Below are 21620 nucleotides of genomic sequence, written 5' to 3'. Positions count from 1 at the left end.
GCCAGTGTGGTACTGCAACGGCAAGTCCACGTGTAGCCTAAGTACTGTGGGTAATCCACAGTAGAAGCGGCAGAACGGATGAGATTTGAACAAAGCGCTGCGTAAAAAAACTTTCATAAATTGTACTGCAGTGCAGTTTTTTGATCCGCAGCGTGTCAATTTATGCTGCGAAATCGCTGGTTTTCTGTTGTGGGTTTTCCCCCATTGAATTCAATGGGGTGTTAAAACTCACAATAAAACACCGGAGTTACGATGGCAGCTTTTCTGCTGCAAAAAGAAGCTCAGAAGAAAGTCTTACCCAGAACACTCTGCTTCTGCGTCCAGCCCGGCTTCCTGGGAGGACATTTCATCCCACATAACTGCTGCAGCGGTCACACAGGCGGAAACTTCATTCCATGAGGCCGGTCTGCAGAACGTCAGAGGGACACCTCGCCATAGGTACTGGTAAGTATAGGTTATTTTTTTTTATTTTTTTTATCGTGCAGTTTTCTGCAGTGAACGTTCCGAGCAAAAAACTGCACAACAATTTTTTCCCTGCAGGGACTAGGGCAGATACGATGTGTGCTTTTTATGCAGCATATCCACCCCGTGTGAGCATACCCTAAGGCCTCATGCCCTCGACCGTAGCTATGTGCACGGTCGTGATTTCCGGGTCGGCCGGCCAAGGTGTGACAGCCGCGAGCCGCCCGCTGTGCACTCGTCCGCGGCCATTATTTTCAATGAGCCCAGACCGCAGAACACTGCCGAGTGCATGACGCTGATTGGTCAGCGCCACACACTCCTCTGTACAACACCCACTTGGTCTAAAGTAAACACACGCCCAGTTGGGCATTAAGACAGTAATTTGCATAAAGCTAAAATCACTCCTAATGTGGTGAATAGATGGTTTTTCTAAATAAAAAGCTCTGCTGTCCTCTACATTACAGCGCCCATCTCCTTATGTAGGAGATACGGCACTTATAATGTGGTGACAGAGCCTCTTTAATGACCAAGCATTCTTTTTTTTCTTTTTCTCATCTTCACATTCCAAGAGTTATAACTTAACTTTTTTATTTTTCTGTCAAAATAGGCGTATGAAGGCTTGTTTTTTGCGGGACGAGTTGTGTTTTTCAATGGCACAATTTTTTGGTGCATATATTATATTGATTAACTTTTTTGGGTGAAGGGAATTGAAAAAAAACTTTTAAACGCGTTTGAAATTTACGCCGTTCACTATGCGGTATAAATACCATGTTACCATTATTCTGTGTCGGTACGATTACGACGATACCACATATGTAGTTTTTTTATGTTTTACTACGTTTGCACAATAAGAAACCTTTTAACCCCTTAATGACCAGCCTATTTTAAACCTTAATGACCAAGCCATTTTTTACGTTTTTCCATCGTCGCATTCCAAGAGCTATAACTTTTTTGATTTTTGCGTCGACAGCTGTATAAGGTCTTGTTTTTTGCGGGACAAGTTGTATTTTTTAATCGCACCATTTTGAGGTAAATATTATTTATTTAACTTTTATTAACTTTTTTTTGGGGGGGAATAGAAAAAACCCTGAAATTTCGCCACGCTTTTTCGCGTATTAAATCTACGCCGTTTACCGTGTGATATAAATAACACAATAACTTTATTCAGCGGGTTGTTACGATTGCAAGGATACCAAATTTGTATCGTTTTTGTATGTTTTACTACTTTTACACAGTAAAAACGCTTTTTTTCAAAATTATTGTATGAGGGCTTTTTTTTTGCGGGATGACTTGTAGTTTTTATTGGTACCATTTTGGAGTAGATGCGACTTTTTGATCACTTTTTATAAAAAAAAATTTTAAGTGAGGATTCACAGAAAACAGCAATTTTTCCGTCGTTTTTTATTACATTTTTTACGGCGTTCACCGTGCGGGTTAAATAATGTAATAGATTTATAGTCGGAGTCGTTACGGACGCGGCGATACCAAATATGCGTAACTTTTTTAATTTATTTTGTTTTTTTAATAGTAAAGCATTTTGTAAGGGGAAAAGCTGGGTTTTTCATTTTTTTTCACATTTTTTTTTAAATTAACTTTATTAAACTTTTTTTTTTACTTTTTTACTAGTCCCACTAGGGGACTTCACTATGCGATCCTCCGATCGCTATTATAATACACTGCAATACTTCTGTATTGCAGTGTATTATGCCTGTCCGTTTAAAACGGATAGGCATCTGCTAGGTCATGCCAGAGGCATGATCTAGCAGGCATTCATGACAGGCAGACCTGGGGGCCTTTATTAGGCCCCCGGCTGCCATTAGAGACAGACACTCGGCGATCTTATCGCCGGGTGTCGGTGGGAGAGAGGGGGAGCTCCGTCCCTCTCTCCAAAACCACTCAGATGCGGTGCTCGCTATTGCGCACCGCATCTGAGGGGTTAAACATGTGAGATTGATACTTAGATCGATCTCACACGGCAGAGCAGGGACGCTCCCAGCCCTCAGCTACCTCTGGCAGCTGAGAGCAGGGAGATTTGACGGCTCCCTGCTGTGTTTACTCATCCTGATGCAGTGCCGTAAAAAGGCACATGCATCAGAATAAAGCCCGTTAGTGGCCACCGTTAAAAGGCGTATTGGCGGTCACTAACGGGTTACAAAAATAATAATTTTTTGCATAACTGCATTCTAAGAGCCGTAACTTTATTATTTTTCCGTTGACATCGCCATATGAGGGCTTGTTTTTTTGCAGGACAAGGGGTAGTTTTCATCGTTAATATTTTGGAGTGCACGGGACATATTGATTAACTTTTATTATTTTTTGGGTGGGGGAATGGAGAAAAAAAGCGATTTTTGACGTTTTTTTACACGGCATTCACTATACAGTTGAATTAGTGTCTTATCTTTATTCTTTGTCGTTACGATCGCAACAATACCATATATGTATAATTTTCATGTTTTTTCTTTTACACTTTTATTAAATAAAGCCATGGTTGGGTGAGTTTGGTGGAACTTGACTGGTCCACACAGAGCCCTGACCTCAACCGCATTAAACACCTTTGGGATGAACTAGAATGGAGGTTGTGAGCCAAGCCCTCTCCTCCAGCTGCTGGTAAGTATAGTTTTTTCTCTTTTTTATCGTGCAGTTTTCTGCAGTGAATGTTCCGAGCAAAAAACTGCACCACAATTTGGTGCGTTTTTTTTTGGCCGGAATTCCCTGCAGGGACCAGGGCAGATACGATGTGTGCCTTTTACGCAGCATATCCACCCCGTGTGAGCATACCCTAAGGCCTCATGCGCATGACCGTAGCCATGTGCACGGCTGTGATATCCGGGTCGGCCGGCCGGCCATGGAGTGACAGCCGTGAGCCGCCCGAAAATCGCGGGCTGTGCACATGGCCGCGGCCATTATTTTCAATGAGCACGGATCGCAGAACACGGCCATAATAAGGCTTGCCCGTTCTTTCTGTGGTCCGGGCTCCGGGGCCATGAACGGACTGTTAAAACCACGGTCGTGTGCATGGCCCCATAGGTATGAATGCCCCATTCTGGATTTTCGGGGGAATTACAGCCGCAAAAGCACGTTCGTGTGCATGAGGCCTTACACTTTAAGAAACCCGCACCTATACCCGGAACGGGGGACCCCTGACCCTGGTGAGGCAGCCACTGCATACAGGAAGAGAATGAATGGAGAGGTGGCCGTGCCTATTTCTAGGCTCAGCTGTTTCCGTAACGCTCAGAAATTAACGGAGACCCGCGGCCACATCTCCATTCATTCTCAAAGTGTATGCGGCAGATGATGGCAGCCTCACCAGCCGGAACGGGGGACTCCCATTCTAGAGCTGTCTAGGTTCCAGAGGAATAAAGTGGGAAATTAAAGCCCATCTTTTAATCTCTCGCTGCTTCGGCAACATGGTTCATGGTTCTCCACCGGTTAGTGTTTACTTTGCTGAAGCTATGATGTGCCATGGTCACATGTGACTGAACCATCCAATTACTAATTGCAGCAGTCACGTCCCAGCTTCTGCAATATAAATACAGACCAGCGAGGGATCGTAGACTGACCGCGTTAGCTTTTTTTCATTGAAATCTACGGACATCTTTGCATTGAATTTTTTATTTTTCATTGAAAGTTGTAACGTTTTCATACTGTAAAGTCTAACTACTGTGTATAGCTGGCAGACCTGCTACTTGTGACATAGATCCGACAGCACACTGCTCTTGGATGTGTGGGCTCACTCTGCTCTCCTACTCCTTTCTCTGTGTTAGGCCTTATTCACACTCCGTTTTGCGCGCATAAAAAAAACGCAGTGTTTTTCTTGCGTTGCAGTTCCGTGTGGCATCCGTGTACGGTGCGCGTCTGCTTTTTTTTTATGCGCGTATGTAATGCATTTAAGTCAACAAAAAAAAAACTGAAGGAGGTGTTATTGTTTCCTCATCATTTCTTTAGCTACTTGTGCATGAAAAACACGGACAGCACACTGATGACGTCCATGTGCTGTCTGTTTTTTTTCACGCACCCATTGACTTCAATGGGTGCATGATGCGCAAAGAACACACAAGAATAGGACATTCAGTGAGTTTCACGCAGTGGACAGACACTGCGTGAAAAACACAATGTCTGAATGGCCCCATTGAATTGAATAGGTCCGTGTGACGTCCGTTGTTTTAACGCGTGTAACACGGATGTGAAATACGCTCTTGTGAATAAGCCCTTAGAAACAGCAGCAGGGAAGTGGAGATAGCTAAACACGCAGAGCAGAGAGAGAGAGGGGGGGGGGATCCAAGTATTTAGAAAGGGCAGAGCATACAGGCTGCCAGTGTAGATAGAGGGGCAGTCTGCAGGGGGCTAATCACACAGGCTGTATATTAGTGTATAGAGGGAGGAGAGCACTTACAGCAGGGAAAATCACACACTCCTCAGCATCAGCCAGCAAATGGGAGAAAAGATTCCTCATGGGCTGTAGAGTGAACTTTAACTCCCACTAACCACTTTCATGTGTAAAAATGATTTGTTCCATGATAAAGGTGTCCATAGCCTTTAAGTTGTGCCGTTTTGAATCGCACCGGAAAATTCCTTCAAAATATGCTGATCTGTTGTACAGCAGTTATATAAGTTAATAGTTCTGGTACTTTAACTGTGAGGCGTTCAGAAAGCCCCTTTATTATGTGAAATTTCTAAAATGGTTGTACTTGTCACAGGAAGCTATTAAAATTTACATGCATTTGATAACGAAGTGCTAAATATGAGAAAAAAAATGGCACAATTGGCATGGTCGTTTTTTTTTTTACATAATTTAAGTTCATAAATGTGGCACGTAACAAGCACATTATGATAATGGGGAGTTGGTCACAGGATTAAGAGAAGGCGGTGATACTATAGGAGTGCTTTACAACAGAAGTAAGAGCAGCTGATATAGGCAGGGTCAGTGCTGTTAATACAACAATTAATATACTGAATTGGCTGAATGCAGATATTGTCCAAGCGAAGTTAAATAAAATAAATGAGAACAAGGTTCCTGAAATAGATGGGTTACACAGAACAGCCCATAAAGGACTCAGTTCAGCTGGTTCTGTTCCCCTGCCAATAATATTTTGAGATTCTCTAATAACTGGCAGTACACCAATGGATTGTGGCTGAGCAAAAAGGGCTCTGTCTTCCCCCAAGTAATTATAGACCAGTAAGATTAACATTCATTTTAGGAAAGAAGTTTGAAGGCTCTTAAGGGAATTTATACAGGTATATGTGACAGAAAATAACATTATTTAAAGGGTTATTCCCATCTCAGACATTTATGGCGTATCTACAGGATATGCCGAAAGTGTCCGATAGATGAGCACCCCAACTTTGGAACCCACACTTATCTCTAGAATGTGCCCCGTGCCCACGTTCTGCCTTTTTGCGCTGTTGCTGCTCTCCAGCCACTGATTTGAGTTTGCTGGAAGTACGGAACCAGCCAAGTATGCTGAGCTACGCTGTTTCCAGAACTGAATGTGAGTTATTGAAATAGCGTAGCACAGGGAGCAACTCGGGAGCTACTGAAACAGTGCACCTCACTAGGCTAAGCAGTTTCCGTAACTCCCATTTCCTTCTACGGGAGTTACAAAAATGGCATAGCTCAGCGAGCTTGGGTGTTTCCGTACTCCCGGGCACCTTGTAACTCAGTGGCTGGAGTCCAGCGACAGCAGGAGAAGGTAGCACAGGGTGCCCCAGTTTAGAGATAGGCGTGGGTTCCAGAGGTGAGACCCTCATCTATTGGACATTTATGGCCTATCCTGGGGATAGGCCATAAATGCGAGATTGTAATACCCCTTTAAGTGACAGCCAACATGGTTTAACTAAGGACAGAAATTGTCAAACTAACCTGATTTGTTTTTGTGAAGAGGTGAGTAGAAGCCTGGACAGAGGGGCGGCTGTGGATATTGTGTTTTTGGACTTTGCAAAGGCGTTTGACACTGTCCCTCATAGACACCTAATGGGTAAAATAAGGTCTATTGGTTTAGAAAGCAAAGTCTGTAATTCGATTGAAAATTGGCTTAAGGCCCGTATCCAGAGAGTTGTGGTCACTGAATCCTACTCTGAATGGTCCCCGGTTATAAGTGGTGTACCCCAGGGTTCAGTGCTGGGACCACTATTATTCAAAGTGTTTATTAATAATGAAGAAGATGAGATTAAAGTACTGTTTCTATTTTTGCAGGTGACCCCCAAGCTCTGTCGTATAGTTCAGTCTATGGAAAATGTTCAGAAGTTACAAGCTGACATGGACACACTGGGGCACTTTTTGCTATTCGAAATGTGCCCGAATTCTGGCGTACATGCTGTGCGCCACATTTATTAACTGTTTGAGACACTTAGTGGGAAAGGGGCATAGCTTAAAATGCTAAATTTTCGCACAAAAAAACTGAGCTAACCAATAGGCAGTATAAGGAAGAGAAAAGTGTCTAAAATGTCTAGCAAGATGCACCAAATTTATCATACATCATGCACCACTTTAATATATCGTCGGTCTGCCTTATCTAAGTTTACACTGCCTAAAATGTAGATAGTATTAGTAAATCTGCCCACTGAGTGTTCGGGGGGATAAACATTGCAAATGAGATTAAATGTAAAGTTATACATCTGGGTACTAATAATCTGCACGCATCATATGTGACAAAGGGAGTTGGGGTCCTTTCACACTGGCCAATTTGGGCCGTAAAAACGAGCACCGATTAACAAAACAGCTCTTTGATCGGCGCTCGTTTACTGATCATAGTTCCTTGTGAAAGGAGCAATGTATAGGGACAAGTGCTCGTTGCTACGATCACTCGCCCCATGCATTTCCATCATGTTTACACAGGGAGATATGCTGCGGACAAGTATAATATTTTGTGCTGCATAAACGATACTCAGCCAATGAACGAGTGTTTGCTCGTTTGTCAGCTGATCGTCACCCTGTTAACACAGCGCAATGATCGGGAACGAGCGTTCACATAAACGCCCCTCTGCCCAAACATTGGCCCGTGTCAAAGGGCCTTTAAATTGTACAAGTCACTTGTTGAGAAGGATCTGGGTGTCCCCGATCAGACTAAATAACAGCATGCAATGTCAATTAGGTGCTTCTAAGGCCAGCAGGATACTGTCTTGCATTAATAGAGGCATGGACTCGCGGGACAGGGACTTAATCGTACAGCTTTACAAAGCATTATTGCGGCCTCATCTAGAATATGCTGTTCAGTTCTGGGCTCCAATTCATAGAAAGGATGCCCTGGATTTGGAAAAATACAAACTAGAGCAACTAAACTAATAAGGGGCATGGGGAATCTAAGTTATAAGGAGAGATTAAAATATTTTCATATTTTTGGTCTTGAAATGGCCCATATAAAAATATGGAGCGAACCTGTTCCATGTAAAATCCCCTCAAAAGACAAGGGGGTACTCCCTCCGTCTGGGAAAAAAAGGTTTAATTTCCAGAGATAAGCCTACTTTACCATAGGAACTGTAACTCTGTGGACAAGCCTACTTACTGCAGGAGTTGGACAAAGCAGGAACAATTATAATTTCTTAAAATATAGACTTCTTCTTTTATGAATGTTTACCCAGTCTGATCGCCACTTGGAATCAGGAGGGAGTTTTTTTTCTTTCTAGGACAGGTTGGTTCATGGTTGTTTTTTACCTTACTATGGCTCAATAGCAGAAAACAGTTCTAAAGTTTATCCATACCCCTTCTCTTTATCCTCTCAATGGACATGTCTCTTTTCTACCATACTAGCTATGTAACAACCCCTTTTATTAAAGTTGCATGAGAATTTTTTGGTTCGGAGTCATAATAGTGACTAATACCATTGTAGCCAACTCTCAGCTGTAAGAAGTATTATCTCTGTACGGATTTTCAGCCCCTTTACGTATAATCTATATTATGTCCAATCTGACTTTTTGAAAAATACCTACAATGATCATCATTATCTTCTTTTTCATTAGCTGGAAGGCTTTTTAGAACGGAGTCGACTCCAGGCAACCGACACCGTCTCTTCTTCCTTCCCTTCCTTCTCCTAAAAGCACAAAAGCCAGTGAATTTATTTTGTGATTATTCATTGTTTAAAACCATTTTAGGAGATTTATCAAAATAGGTGCAAAGGAAAAGTGGAGGTCCATTGAAAAATGAATGCAGCAGCAACTTTATTGATTTCTATGAAGAACTACTCCCCTTTTTCTTTTGATCCAGTTTTGATGCATCTAACCCAAAATCAATAATAAAGCAGCATGCTACTTATATAACCATACAGTGTAGTAAGTGTTAGTATATGCAGACACTGCGCAATGGATGTTAGGATACAGGTCATCTGGTACATTGACCAGTTCTGCCACTCTAGATTACACCTTCCATATTATGATATTATATATTATAAAATCACCAGTGTATAATTCAAACAACATTCAAACAAAGAAAGAACAGCCTTACATGTAAAATAATTCAACAAGCCTATACGAGCAAGCATAGGCCACTTTCGAGCGTATCTTTCATCTACGTCGCATCAGTATTTATCTGGTTTAAATACATAAGCAGATTTTGTACAGTAAAGACAGGGGGGTAGTTTCGTAAAGACACTGTATAAAAAGTGAATTACTGTTTAATTTAAAAAAATATGTCTAGAAAAAAATATTGTCGAAAACCCCTCTAAATGGGTAATCCACCTTCAGCCAATAAATATTTTTTGCACAAAAGAAAGTTATACAATTCCCAACATTACCATTTGTTTGCATGTCCAATTGTTCTCATTATTTCTGTATGTCCTTCAAGCAGATATATTATTCAGTGCTTTTCTATAATATTTTGTCATAACCACTCCTTGTATATCCCCTTATGAGAGCGACTAATGTAAAATTGTTTGATGTTTTGTTTCAAAATTGTATAAAAAGATTTGAAAAGAAAGTTCTACAATTCCCTATGGTTTTTAAGATCTCTGCTTGTGTCATTCAATAGGAACATTGGGGGAGATTTATGAAAATTGGTGCATAGGCGCTAAAATTCTGTCCATGGTCATGTGATGGACACACAGCTGCTTGGCTCGTTACAAGACAGTTCTGACACATAGTGTAACTGTAAGCACCTGTGTCCATCACATGACCAGGACACATTGTATCTACTGGAAGCAAAGAATGAAGGTCCCTATTGGATGACTACAAGAAAAAGTGTTAAAGGAATTCATACAAAAAGTATATTTGAAATTTCTGCAACTTTTCATTATACAAAGAGTAACATTTATTTGCTGAAATCGGCATACCCATTTAATTGGCCATCAAACTTGAAGAATATAGGGAGTATATTCCACAAAATAAAATCATGGGGCTATAAAGCAAAAATTACATGACTGATGAATGATGTGCGCTCACGGCACTAATAACAGAACTTGTAAAGGTATGTTCACACGCACTGTTTTCAAACGTAGTTTTACGCCTCGAATTACGCCTGAAAAGACGGCTCCATTACGTCTGCAAACATCTGACCATTGCCTGCAATGGGTTTTACGATGTTCTGTTCAGACGAGGTGTCATTTTACGCGTCGCTGTCAAAAGACGACGCGCAAAAATACGCCCGCCTCAAAGAAGTGCATGTCACTTCTTGGGACGTTTTTGGAGCCGTTTTTCATTGATTCCATTGAAAAACAGCTCCAATTACGTCCGTAAAAGACGCAGCGAAAAACACGAGTACTTGCAAAAACGTCTGAAATTCAGGAGCTGTTTTCGCCTGAAAACAGCTCCGTAATTTCAGACGTAATTTCTTAAGACGTGTGAACATACCCTAACGGTCTGCATCATGCTAAAAAAATATATTTCATTTATAAGTATTAAAAAGACTATGATAAATTGACTTATGTTTTTAGCATATACTAGTCCTTTTAAATGAATTAGAATATCATCAAAAAGTTAATTTATTTCAGTAATTCAATTCAAAAAGTGAAGGTCATATATTATATAGATTCATTACACACAGAGTGATCGATTTCCAGCATTTTTTTCTTTTAATGTTGATGATTATGTTAAGGGTATGTGCACACACACTAATTACGTCCGTAATTGACGTACGTATTTCGGCCGCAAGTACCGGACCGAACTCAGTGCAGGGAGCCGGGCTCCTAGCATCATACTTATGTACGATGCTAGGAGTCCCTGCCTCGCTGCAGGACAACTGTCCCGTACTGAAAACATGATTACAGTACGGGACAGTAGTTCCACGGAGAGGCAGGGACTCCTAGCATCGTACATAAGTATGATGCTAGGAGCCCGGCTCCCTGCACTGAGTTCGGTCCGGTACTTGCGGCCGAAATACGTCCGTCAATTACGGACGTAATTATTGTGTGTGCACATACCCTAACAGATAATGAGAACCCAAAATTTTGTGTCTCAGAAAATTATATAAGCCCAACTTCAAAAATTATTTTTAATACCGAAATGTTGTCCTACTGAAAAGTATGTCCAGTATATGCCCTCAATACTTGGTCGGGGCTACTTTTGATTGAATTCCTGCATCAATGCGGCGTGGCATGGAGGCGATCAGCCTGTGGCACTGCTGAGGTGTTATCAATGCGGCGTGGCATGGAGGCGATCAGCCTGTGGCACTGCTGAGGTGTTATCAATGCGGTGTGGCATGGAGGCGATCAGCCTGTGGCACTGCTGAGGTGTTATCAATGCGGTGTGGCTTGGAGGCGATCAGCCTGTGGCACTGCTGAGGTGTTATGGAAGCCCAGTTTGCTTTGATAGCGGCCTTCAGCTTGTCTGCATTGTTGGGTCTGGTCCCCTCTTCCTCTTGACAATACCCCATAGATTCTCTGGGGTTTAGGTTAGGCGAGTTTGCTGGCCAATCAAGAACAGTGATACTGTGGTTAGTAAACCAGGTATTGGTACTTTTGGCAGTGTTGGCAGGTGCCAAGTCCTGCTGGAAAATGAAATCCGCATCTCCATAAAGCTTGTCAGCAGAGGGAAGTGCTCGAAAATTTCCTGCTAGACGGCTGCGTTGACTCTGAGACACTAAATTTGGGGTTTTCATAAAAAAATGCTGGACATAGATCACTCTGTGTGTAATGAATCTATATAATACATGAGTTTCACTTTTTGAATTGAATTACTGAAATAAATTACCTTTTTTATGATATTCTAATTCATTGAGAAGGACTAGTATATGATTTAAATATGTCCTATGAGATGTAAGGCTTGCATAGAAGCCAGCATTGTAACGATGTAATCATTTTAAGATGTGTGTGTTTAGTCGGCGGCTATTTAAACTGTGCACTATGGTACACGCCTTACAAGCCCCGGAAGAAGCCGGAAGGGCGAAACCCAGGGTCGGGCTGGATTTGTTTGGCGTGCCGTGCTTTTAAACGTTTTATTATGTTTGAAATATCCTAATCCTTGTGAGTATGGAAATAACTTTGTACTTTGATAAATCTCAAAACAGTATTGCACTTTATTTCTAATTTTTTCATCTAGAAATACTAAATCTGTAACCTGTTGGATCTATGTGTAGTGGCAACCAACCTTGAAAAATCTGGATTAGCCTCCATAAAGCTACAGGTCTCAGGAGACGTTGTCCACCTTTTGCATCCTTTTTGGACATTATTTCCTATTTGTGTATGTGCTGGGTAAAGGGATATATGCTAAGGATGTTTCACTAGGTTACTATTTTTTATATCGTTAGAGCTGTATAATTCTTTTTTTTTTTTTGTATTTACATTTGAGTGTTGTGGATTTGACCCTTTTTTTTTTTATACCTGCATGATAATTGTAGTGTGCAACAGGAGCATTTCAGAAATTGATCCTGCTACAACCTGTTTCTATAGGCAGCATTTGGCCACACCACCAATCTACTGGAGAATCTCTTAGGCCCAGTTCACACTGAGATTTTTTACGCAGAAACCACGTATGAATCTGCGCCAAAAAAATGGCCAAAGCGTCTCCCATTGATTTCAATGGGAGGCGGAGGCTTTTTTCGCTGAGCAGATTTAAGTTGGGAGGGGGGGGGGGAGCGGCATGTCCTTTCTTGCCGCGGTTCCCCGTTTGACCTTTTATTGAACTCCATAGGAGGCACAGAAAGCCTTTTTATGGCGGGTATTTTTTCTTGCCCGCATTGCTAAATGCCCGGGCGAAAAACGCAGCAATACTATGGCAAACAAGTGCAGGCAGGACAAAATCTGCCTCCAGAATTCCTTAAGGAATTTTGTGCCAGATTTTTTTCTGCCTGCAAAATACTTTGTGTGAACAGGGCCTTAGGGATTGAAGAAATGTAACACCGTAAAATAATAGACCAAGGGACTAAAAAAAAAAAAATGGAGCATGTAAATGTAGCATCAGTAAGTGACTACCTAGAGAGGAACCTTACATGCGGGCCACGGCTTTCCTTGCCAGCTTTCTTTGCAATCTCCTATTTTCATCAGTATCACGTAGAACATGGTCTTCTGCTGCCCATCTATCCCAGCTAAAATATATTAAAAATAAACACATACAGACATAATAAATAAACAGTGGTTTGCTAAGGCTTCGTTCACATCTGCGTCAAGGCTCCGTTCAGGGGTTCTGTGGGAGCTTTCCATCAGGGGAACCCATGAACGGAACCCTGCCTAAAATAAACGGAAACCATAGGTTTCTGTTTGCATCACCATTGATTTCAGTGGTGACGGATCCGGTGCAAATTGTTTCAATTTGTCTCTGTTGTGCAAGTGTTCTGTTGTTTTGACGGAAGCAATACCGTAGTAGACTAAGCTATTCATTCCGTCAAAACTATGGAACCCTTCCACAGCTGAGACAAACGGAAACTATTTGCACCGGATCTGTCACCATTGAAATTAATGATGATGCAAACAGAAACCTATGGTTTCTGTTTGTTTCAGTCAGCGTTCCATTCATGGGTTCCCCTGATGGAAAGCTCAGGCAGAACCCCTGAACGGAGCCTTGATGCAGATGTGAACGAAGCCTTAGTCTCAAGACACGGATTAAACAATCCCATAAGATTTCTTACGTCTTCAAAATAAAACGGAGTCACTCCTCTGAGTGCTATCTTGGAACAGCTGTCTATAACTGAGTTTTCCAGTTTGTGGCGCTGGAATAGGCTAAAGCTCTGTTCACATCTGCGTTGGGGGTCCCGTTCTGACGGTCCGTCGGAGCTTTCCATCAGAACGGGACCCTGAACAGGCACAAGCTGACAAATCGTTTTGCCTGAAGAAATAGCGTAGTCTACTACGCTATTGCTTCCGGCAAAACGACGGATACGGTGCACAACAGAGACAAACAGAAACCATGGGCACCGGATCCGTCACCATTGAAATCAATGGTGATGGAAACCGTTCGCGTCAGTTTGTGTCTGTTCAGGTCCCGTTCTGACGGAAAGCTCAGACGGAACGTCAGAACGGGATCCCAACGCAGATGTGAACAGAGCCTAAGCAGTACCACTTTTTTGCATCTAAGGTACAAAGATGATACAGTTTTCAGCAGTCCTCTTTCAACTGTACGTTCTAGCGTGTCCAGTAGTGATCTGCTATTTCAAAGAGGTCCGATATCAGGTGTTGACATTATTTGCGCCTGATATCACTACATTGTAAGGCTTCATCCAGACCGGGGTATTGTTCCTGTTCAAATTTCTGTATTGAAGATGCAAAAAACTTCCCTCATACGATTCTATTGAATTAAATGTCCAGCACCATATGAATCTACGGAGTAGTAACAAACGGGAGTCTGGTTGTTACCATCTGGTTTATGACAGTAAAACATGGGTGCAAAACACCTGTCTGAATGAGGCATAACACAAATTCCTTGATATAACTTGCAATTCTGCTTTATTTACGGCCAGAAAAGTAATATATCTTGCTTGCCATAACTTACCTTCTATTCCAACCATTAAAATGGATCAGATATTCTGGATTTTTTTTGCCTTTGTCATCTTTGCTGACAACAACATCAACAACCTTTAAAATAAAAAAAGAACAAATATAGCAAATAAGTAAAAATTATAAGGTACATAATCACTTTGATTTTGTTCTTTTACACATTGAAAAATGTATATATTCAATACCTAAATATTTGATCATTGCAATGTACTTTATTTTCTTTAGGAAATAGTATTCTAGAATGCATAACCAGAGTCTGCAATTGTAGTAATTTATAATAGAATGTATTTGGGCGTCTACTAGGTGACAGTACTGAATTCCATCTTAGAGCCACATTATACATTATACACTATACTAGGAAACTGAATTACCAGCTATTCCCCAAACCAGAACCTGGAGTGAGAAGACCAACTTGTCGCCATGTGCCGGATGACCGTATTCTGCTGGCAGCACCCACAAGGCATTTATTTACTTTACTGCCACCCTACTATGCTATTTGTACTACTTCCTCACTTGTAAAGGTTGCAATACATGGGAATTGCTAATACTGTAGTTCCAAATGGGTACAATATGTCAGATGACAAATGTCTGGGGGTAGCCCATGCCTTACTTACAAGTGCCCACACTTTGTAATACACATTTTGAGAGCAGTTATGTAGGAGAGGGAAGATCGAGTTATTAGATGTGGCTGCATCAAGTCTAATCTCTCTCACTTAGAAGTGATCCATACATAGAAATCAATGAAAGGAGCGCCATCGTTCGTGGCTGCAGAGAACATGATCCATCTCTGACATGAATGCTAAAATGCAGCCACATTAGAGTGGTCTGAACGCAGTCAAAGGCCTCATCATGCACGCGGAAGAGCTTGTAGAGCAGTACGGAGTGTCTCCATACCGCACTAGTAGCATTAGTTCTAGGAAAGGATACCTACGTAACACAGAACCCCACAAAGCATGTCAAGATTTCGTTTTTTGTTAGTCGGATTCATAGGTATGAAATTAGGGGGTATATGGCGGTCCGGCATGGATTTAGGCTACCATAGATGCTTTACTACCGCTCCGTACAACACATGTAGTCGTAATATGGATAGGTGAATGAGCCCTAAAGCTGCCCATAAACACAGGATAAAAAATTACCAGCCATGTCCTCTGATTTCCCATAACCCTGATGACACCACTAGCAGCTTATCTCGAGGGAGCAGAGGTCAAATGACCAGGCGTGTTGGATACTTCCTGAACACATCTTCCACCAGGGGGCAGTCAGACTGTCCACATACACATTAGGCCAGGACTCCATATGCGATAGCATTGTCAATCACTACAAGTCTTTGGTGTTAATATTAGCCAATCGGGGTTTTAATGAAATTTAATGAACACAATTTCACGCAATCCCCTTAGCAGTAATAACGTGATCTCACAGGGCAAGAATTGCGGCACACAATAGTGTCATGGACCCCTGGCTTTAGATAGTAGGACTACGCCACCGAAGCACATCGCTGCACCGTTACCAACGCATGCCAATATAAAGTAACAGAAGTATTTAGTCACTACACTGACAGGCCCATCTACACCAAGCTCTGGTTCAATGCAATCGGTAAGGCCTAATTCCCATCTGCGTTAGAGACTCTGTTAGGGGCCTCCGCCGCAGATTCCGCCGAAAATAATGGAAACAATAGCGCAGCATGCTGCATTATTGTTTCCGGTAAAGCCACGGTCACCCCGTCGGAAACCATTAAAGTCAATGGGTGCCATTGGGCGCCGGTTGTCTCCGTATCATGGAACTTGCACTTCTTGTATTCTCGTTGTTCTGCTCCTCTGACCGAGCAGAGCAACGGAATGGCGAACACAGATGTGAGCGGGTTATATAAAACCAGCGTGTATACATTGGGAGTCATTTAAGAAAACTGACTAACAGATAAAAGTCCCTGTTACCTCTCCCAACCAATCACAGTGCAACTTTCATTTTACCAAACCAGTTTAAGAACAGAAAGCTGAGGTCCGATTGGTTGCTAGGGACAGCAAGACAAGTTTCCTGTTACATATTGCACTTGCTGCACTTTTTTTCTGCACTGGCTTTTATATTATTATTCCTATTACTTATTGCCCTGTGTAAATGGGTCTGGAGGGTTCTCTTGTTTTAGAGGATACTTGTTGTTATCAGTGGAAACGATTGAGGTAGACAACACACACACACACACGCGGTACATCCATCGTTACACACAAATTCTTTAATAAATGATACTAGTACCGCAACGATGACGTCACACCACAGCATTCTCTCACGCAATCACGACCACGTAGTGCAATAAATGTGTAAATGACTAATGAGATTCAGGTATTGCGCGGCTCATGCAGAGGGATGCTGACTACCGCCACAGACTCTCACAGCAGAGGCCATTGTGGGATGAGGCGGCCGTTTCACCCACACAACTACCCGCTCTCCTCAATACTACGCGCACCTTGGCATCGTACAACACTTTAGCCTTGGTCGGGTCTGGTTCAAAGCAGAGAACTTTCTCCCCTTTTTGGAACTTAAATTTCATTCCCCGTGAATTCATTTGTTCATCATGGCGCAGAGCAGGAAGCGAAACTCCCGCAGCGGCCTCGGCGCTGCACAGAGCACGGGGGAAGAGGAAGACACCGCCATTCCGGGACGAAGAAGCCCCACCTCCTCCAGCACCCTTATCCAATCACAAAGGCACATGGGTGTAGTTATTGAAATTCCGCCAATTAGATGTGAGTGAAGGTGGAGTTATTCTAGAATTAACCTATCATACTGAGGGCGCGCCAGCTGGCATAATCTGCGTCATGACTACGTCATTGCCTAGCGTTTCATACATAGAGCTGTGAGAGGTTTGTTCTGGGAGCATGCGCGGCCGTTATTTCATGATTGAGCCCTGTAAGGACCGTGTATCTGCTCTTAACCCTTTCAGGACACAGCTATTTTTGGGATTTTCCTCTTCATTTTTTTCTCCCCACCTTCCAAAAGCTATACCATTTTTATTTTCCCGTACATAAAGCCATACGAGGGTTTGTTTTTTGCGGGACGAGCGGCATAATTTATTGTACCGTGTAATGTATTAGGAAACTGGAAAAAAGTTAAAGAGGCTCTGTCACCACATTATGAGTGCCCTATATTGTACATGATGTGATCGACGCTGTAATGTAGATTACAGCAGTGGTTTTTATTTAGAAAAACGATCATTTTTGACGGAGTTATGACCTATTTTAGCTTTATGCTAATGAGTTTCTCAATGGACAACTGGGCGTGTTTTACTTTAGACCAAGTGTGCGTTGTACAGAGGAGTGTATGACGCTGACCAATCAGTGACCAATCAGCGTTATACACTTCTCCCCATTCATTAACACAGCAGATAGTGAGCTTATTATATCGCTATGTGCAGCCACATAAACACACTATAACGTTACTGCAGTGTCCTGACAATGAATATACATTACCTCCAGGACGTGATGTGTATTCAGAATCCTGACACTTCGCTAACACAATCCCGACACTACAGCACAGCAAGCGTAATCTCGCGAGAAAAACTCAGTGTGAACTCCCCCTTAGAAGGAAGATCTAATTGTTAACCCCTTAGTGACGACCAATACGCCTTTTCACGGCGGTCGCTAAGGGCCTTAGGCTAGGCCGCCGCCTTTTCACGGTGGCCCAGTCTAAGCCCTGCACGGGTGTCCCTGCTCCACCTGCCACAATTGAAGTTTTCTTCGATCGCGGCCGTTTAACCCGTTAAATGCTGCGGTATTTAAATCATTTGCAGAGGGAAGTGAGCTCCCTCTGTCGCCGAACGACGGCCTGCAATTGCGGGCTTCCGGGGTAGTCATGGTAGCCGGGGTGCCTGATAAAGACCCCAGGTCTTCCCTGGGCATATGCCTATTAGGACGCACCAGAGGTTTACACTGACAGGCAATAATGCTCTGGTATACGAAGTATACCAAAGCATTATAGCAGCAATCTGAAGATCGCATAGTGAAGTCCCCTAGTGGGACTAATAAAATAAGTAATAAATGTGAATTAAAAATTACAGTAAAAAAATATTTTTTTTTTCCATAAAAAGTGGTTTTATTTAGTAAAAGTGTAAAAAATAAATACAACTACACATATATGGTATCGCTGCAACCTTAATGACCCAAACAATAAAGTTAATATGTAATTTAGACCACAAGATGAACACCGTAAAAATAACCGCAAAAAACAATGGTGAAATTGCTACCGTATTTTTCGGACTATAAAACGCACCTGACCATAAGACGCACGCAGGTTTTAAACAACAGAAAATAGGAAAAAAAATATTTGTTAAAAAATAATTGATTCTCTTTCACCACATTCTGAGAGCCAAAACTATTTTTATATTTTTTTCATCGATTGAGCGGAGTGAGGGCTTAATATATGGGACGGGCTGTAGTTTTATTGGCACCATTTTTTGGTACATACTATTTTTCTTTATCACTTTTTTTTTAATGTAATTTTTTAAGTGCTAAGGTGACCAAAAAACTATTTTGATGTTTTACATTTTTAAACTCACCATGTGAGTTAAATAATGGTATATTGTAATAGATCGGACTTTTACGGACACAGCGATACCAAATAATTTTCTTTTTTACATTGTGCTTGGGGAAAAATGGGAAAAGGTTTTGTTTTTTTTAACTTTTAATATTTTTATTTTTTTACACTCCTGAAAATGTATCTTACACTTATTTTTTTACACATTTTATTAGTTCCCCTAGGAGACTGGAACCAGCGGCCACTTGGTTACATGTGAAGTTACGTAAACAGCGTAACTCGCTGAGCTACTCTGTTTCCCTAACTCCCATAGTAGTGAATGGCAGTTACGGAAGCAGCGTAGCATGCGTGTTACGCTGTTTCAGTAAGGCTGGATTCACACGAGCATGTTCGGTCCGTAAATGCTGGAACGTATTTCGGCCGCAAGTCCCGGACCAAACACACTGCAGGGAGCCGGGCTCCTAGCATCATAGTTATGTACGATGCTAGGAGTCCCTGCCTCTCCGTGGAACTACTGTCCCGTACTGAAAACATGATTACAGTACGGGACAGTTGTCCTGCAGCGAGGCAGGGACTCCTAGCATCGTACATCACTATGATGCTAGGAGTGCAGCCGAAATACGTTCCATCCATTACGGACCGAACATGCTCGTGTGAATCCAGCCTAACTCCACATGTGTATAGAAAAAACTGAAAAATTCTCCAATTAAATCACCTAGAAAAAATGCAACAAACTATAATATGCACGGTGCCGTCCAAATTGATAGTATGGCAAAAAACATTATCGGACAAAAACCAGCACACTCTAGGTAGAATTTTGATATTAAATAAGTACAAATTTATTAGTTAATTAAAAAATTAGAGTCGAGTCCATTCACTATATAGATAACACAATTATTTACTAGAGGACAGGAATCTATGACATACAATATAAATTGCTAAAAGGAGACCATGAAACAAAATCAACAGAGAAGATAAACATATCACGATAAGTACTGTTGATTAACCTCTTCCCGCACTGCGCCGCAATAGTACGTCCTGCAGAGGGGATAGTTCCCGCATCCAGACGTACTATTGCGGAGTAGTTCCCGGCGCACACTGTCCTAACGGACAGTGTCCGGGAACCGGGAGGTCAGCTGTCCCTGACCGCTGACACTCCAGCCTTGCCGGTCAGCGGACCATCGCCGCAGATTTAGGCAATTAACCCCCGACGGATTGCCGTCGCCGCATTTAAGGTGTTTGAAGCACATCGGCAGCCCCCACGAAGTGATCGTGGGGGATACCGATGCTTGTCACGGCAATCGGAGGTCAGATAATGACCTCTGGGTTGCCATGTACGGAAGCCTCGGAGGAGCAGCCTCCGGCCGGTCCTCCGATGCTTCCTGTCAGTGTGACTGTAACGTCACAATGACAGTTAGAATACATTACACTACGTGTGTAGTGTAATGTATTCCAGCAGCGATCAGAGCTGCAAGTCTAAGTGTCCCCTAGTGGGACAAGTGAAAAAAGTAAAAAAAAGAATAAAAATGTTTTAAAAAAAAGTGTACAAATAAAAGTTATAAGTGATATAAACAACACGAACACGTTAAAAAAAGTACACATATTTGGTATCACCGCGTTCATAACGACCCCAGCTATAAAACTATAATGTTATTTTTCCCGCACGGTGAACACCGTGAAAAAAATCAATAAAAAACTACACCAGAATCGCTATTTTTTGGTCACCACCCCTCCCAAAATAGAGAATAAAAAGTGATCAAAAAGTCGCATGTACCCGAAAATAATACCGATAAAAACTACAACCCGTCCCGCAAAAAGCAAGCCCTTACACAGCTTTTTTGACTGAAAAATAAAAAAGTTACGGCTCTCAGAATATGGGGACACAGAAAATTAATTATTTTATAAAAAAGTGATTTTATTGCGCAAACGCTGCAAAGCATAAAAAAAACCTATATACATATGGTATCGCCGTAATCGTACCGACCCGCAGAATAAAATATAATGGTCATTTATAGTGCACGGTGAACGCCGCAAAAAATAAACTAAAAAACATTGTCAGAATTGCTTGTTTTTGGTCACCCGGCTTGCAAAAAAATTTAATAAAAAGTGATCAAAAAAATCACATGTACCCCAAAATGGTACCAATGAAAAGTACAGATTGTCCCGCAACAAATAAGCCCTCACGCAGCTCCGGTGGTGAAAAAATAAAGAAGTTCTGGCTCCAAGGAATATGGCGATGCAAAATGTGCAGTGTTTTCTAAAAGCGGGTAACATCCGACACCATTTATCAGTGCGACATCGGCCACATATCTATGAATTATTATTTATTTACCGCATTTTTATACCCTCTTATTATGCCCTGATGTTCTCCGCACAGATTACATATGCCCCCACATTATAAACTGAAATACCAGCGAAACCCCAAACAGAAAAACTACCAAGCACAATCTGCGCTCCAAAGGCAAAATGGCGTCCCTCCCTTCTGAGCCTTGCAGCGTCCCCAAACAGCAGTTTGCGCCCACATATATGGCATCACCATACCCGGGAGAACTCGCTTAACGCTTTATGAGGTATTTGTCTTCAGTGGCACAAACTGGGCACAACATATTATGCACTAAAATGGCACATCAGTGGAAAATTGCAATTTTCACACCATCCGCTGTGCATTAACCCCTTTGAGCACTATGACTTAATAGCACGTCATGGTGCAGGGGTGATGTATGGAGCGGGCTCACGTGCTGAGCCCGCTCCATACGCTGCGGGCGTCGGCTGTGTATTAGAGCT

At 42.1% G+C, this 21620-nt stretch overlaps 1 protein-coding gene across 4 annotated transcripts in view; it reads right to left on the bottom strand.

Annotated features, from left to right (window-relative positions):
• MSL3 (MSL complex subunit 3) overlaps window positions 1-17009 on the bottom strand; it is a 39827-nt gene extending 22818 nt beyond the window's left edge. The window contains exons 1-5 of one of the 4 annotated variants that reach the window (XM_075852752.1): window positions 16774-17009; window positions 14311-14393; window positions 12815-12910; window positions 8389-8489; window positions 6323-6430 (exon numbers count right to left, since the gene is read on the bottom strand). In XM_075852752.1, the coding sequence (XP_075708867.1) occupies window positions 6323-6430; window positions 8389-8489; window positions 12815-12910; window positions 14311-14393; window positions 16774-16872 (487 nt within the window). In that variant the 5' untranslated portion in view covers window positions 16873-17009. The remainder of the gene's footprint in view (window positions 1-6322; window positions 6431-8388; window positions 8490-12814; window positions 12911-14310; window positions 14394-16773) is intronic. The other 3 variants (XM_075852749.1, XM_075852751.1, XM_075852750.1) reach the window with 3 other exon arrangements.
• Between the last annotated feature and the right edge of the window lie 4611 nt (window positions 17010-21620).

The sequence above is a fragment of the Rhinoderma darwinii genome, chromosome 2 (assembly GCF_050947455.1).
Source record: "Rhinoderma darwinii isolate aRhiDar2 chromosome 2, aRhiDar2.hap1, whole genome shotgun sequence".
Classification (NCBI taxonomy): domain Eukaryota; kingdom Metazoa; phylum Chordata; class Amphibia; order Anura; family Rhinodermatidae; genus Rhinoderma; species Rhinoderma darwinii.
This window is presented reverse-complemented; position numbering and strand designations above follow the sequence as displayed.